The following is a 2,279-nucleotide window of genomic DNA, read 5'->3' as shown; positions in this document are numbered from 1 at the left end:
GGAGGCGGCGCCGGCGAGAGGACCAGGGCCCGCCGTGCCCCAGCCCGGACGGCGGCGGGGACCCGCTGCATCGCCACCTCCCCATGGACGGGCAGCCGCCCCGAGTGGCCTGGGCCAAGAGGCTGGCTCGCGGTCTGCGAGGTAAGAGAGACCCGCAGCGAGTGATGCACAAACCAGAACTGCGGGCAGCCGGCGGGAGCCATCGCCGGCTCTGAGCAGCTTTCCGAGGCTCCACCTCGCATCCCCCTCTGCGTCCCGGCCTCCCTTTGAAGCGCATTCCCCACCTCTGCTAATTATGCCTTATTTCCGGTACCCAGTGTGGAATTTCATTGCTCCCATGTTGGTGCAAACTTTTTGAATACCCTCTTCTTTTAGGATATGTCAGTATAGTCCTGAATATTTTTATATTTGAAAATAAGTAGAAGTTATATTAGGGTGAAAGGGTACATCCTAGAGATTATTTTTTCTCGAAGTGTAAAAAAATGAATATTGCTTCTGGTGTAACTAATAGTGGTTGCAACTACGTATTTGCTAATGTCCCAAAATCCAAGTTCTGTACTAGCACCTGTGGTCGTCCACTCGTGTTGATGTGCGATTTCCCCCTCATCCCTGGAAAGGGTTAACAGTACAGTGTTATCCAAGTTGTGGGAGGAGAGTTGTTTGTTGTCTTGTAGTTTTGGTGATACTGTGTTGTGGTTGTTTGGGGAGAAGGCTATTGAGGTCACTATGAATAGAATAAAATAATGTCTGTGAAAACAGTTATTTGGCCATTTCTAATTCTAGGCATTTTTCTAAAACAATTGCAAACAGAAGGTTAAGTTATTAAGGAAGAAACTTGGAAGTATGTTTTTAAATAATTAAGTTAATGTTCTTTGAAATTCCACCAAAATGGTGAGGTCACCAGATACAGTTGACAAATGTGTCAGAATTCAGTGCACCCAGCTCTCCAAAAGGCAGGAGAGGAATTTTGAAATTTGCCAGTGCCTATTAAGAGGACATAAATTTTCCAAGAGCAGATGGGATCTTGATTTTGCAGAGTTTTGTCAGAGGCATCCTGGGAAAAGTTGCATTTGCTCTTAACCATCCCAATTATTTTAATCTCCACTTTCAGGAGTTTTCTTTCTCAGTCCTTTTGAAATTTTCCCTTCCCTTTCTGTCAGTTTTGAAAATCTTGTACACAGAGCTACCCAGGTGTTGTTATAGCAACCTGTTTTAAGACCAGGTCAGGCCTAGACACTAATAGCAATTCTACCACTCACTAGCTATGCGACCTTGAACAAGCTGCTTAATTTCTCTGAGCCCCAATATCTGCATCTAGAAGAAAAAAAGAGAGATAGCCCACATCACTTCCACTCACATTCTGTTGGCAAAAATCTTGTGTCACATGACCAAGGATAACTGGGGGAGGCTAGAAAATGTCACAAAGACATGCAGTCCAGGAGGGTAGAAATGGATTCTGATAGACAGCTAGCAGTCTGCCTTATTAGTGCTTCGGCTCAAGTGAAGTAGCAGGTCTACTCTTACTTTTCCGAAAATAATTGGGCCTTGACATTTAAATTGGAGTGCTGTTTATATTTGAAAACCCCAGCGACTGGTTTGGTATCCCTAGTACCTAGCACAAAGGAGACTCTCAATAAATGTTTGCTGACTACGTGAATGACCTCCGACACAGACTTATTTGCCATTTTATTTTGGTCTTATTTAACTTTTATATTAGTCTTATTTAACGTTCATTTTTCCTGCCTTCTTTTGATACCTAGAGAGGAGTGTATTCACTTACTGAAAAAGTTATTGTGACTTAAAAAAGATATTTGCTTTGCTGTTGTAGGTAGTATGAGATGGCCCTCAAAGAAACTACAAACATCCAACCCACCACTCTTGGTTGCACTCATGATAGTAAATGTGCAATGACTGACTGATTTAGCCTGTCTTGAGGCTTCAGAAGTGAGTCTTATTTCATCACAAAAAAATGAAAAAAGCCATTGCCGTCGAATTCATTCCAACTCATAGCAACCCTATAGGACAGAGTAGAACTGCCCCCATAGGGTTTCCAAGGAGCGACTGGTGGATTTGAACTGCTGACCTTTTGGTTAGCAGCCGAGCCCTTAGTCCTTCACCACCAGGGCTCCATTTCATCCAGCACCGTATTATCCTGGATTAGATACTCTCAATGCTGGGGGAGAGGAGGATTTTTACATCCCAGGGGACATTTGGCAATGTCTAGAGACATTTTTGTTTGTCACAGCTGGGCAGGGATTGCTCCTCACATCTACTGGGTA

General features: G+C 44.0%; 1 protein-coding gene across 1 annotated transcript in view; it reads left to right on the top strand.

Annotated features, from left to right (window-relative positions):
* The window catches only part of PKD2 (polycystin 2, transient receptor potential cation channel), a 57,194-nt gene that overhangs the window by 842 nt on the left and 54,073 nt on the right, over nucleotides 1-2,279 (top strand). The window contains exon 2 of the mRNA XM_004390147.1: nucleotides 5-141. Within this exon, the coding sequence (XP_004390204.1) occupies nucleotides 5-141 (137 nt within the window). The remainder of the gene's footprint in view (nucleotides 1-4; nucleotides 142-2,279) is intronic.

The sequence above is a fragment of the Trichechus manatus genome, unplaced genomic scaffold (assembly GCF_000243295.1).
Source record: "Trichechus manatus latirostris isolate Lorelei unplaced genomic scaffold, TriManLat1.0 scaffold00286, whole genome shotgun sequence".
Classification (NCBI taxonomy): domain Eukaryota; kingdom Metazoa; phylum Chordata; class Mammalia; order Sirenia; family Trichechidae; genus Trichechus; species Trichechus manatus.
Note: the sequence above shows the minus strand (reverse complement) of the source record. Positions and strands in the feature narration are given on the sequence as shown.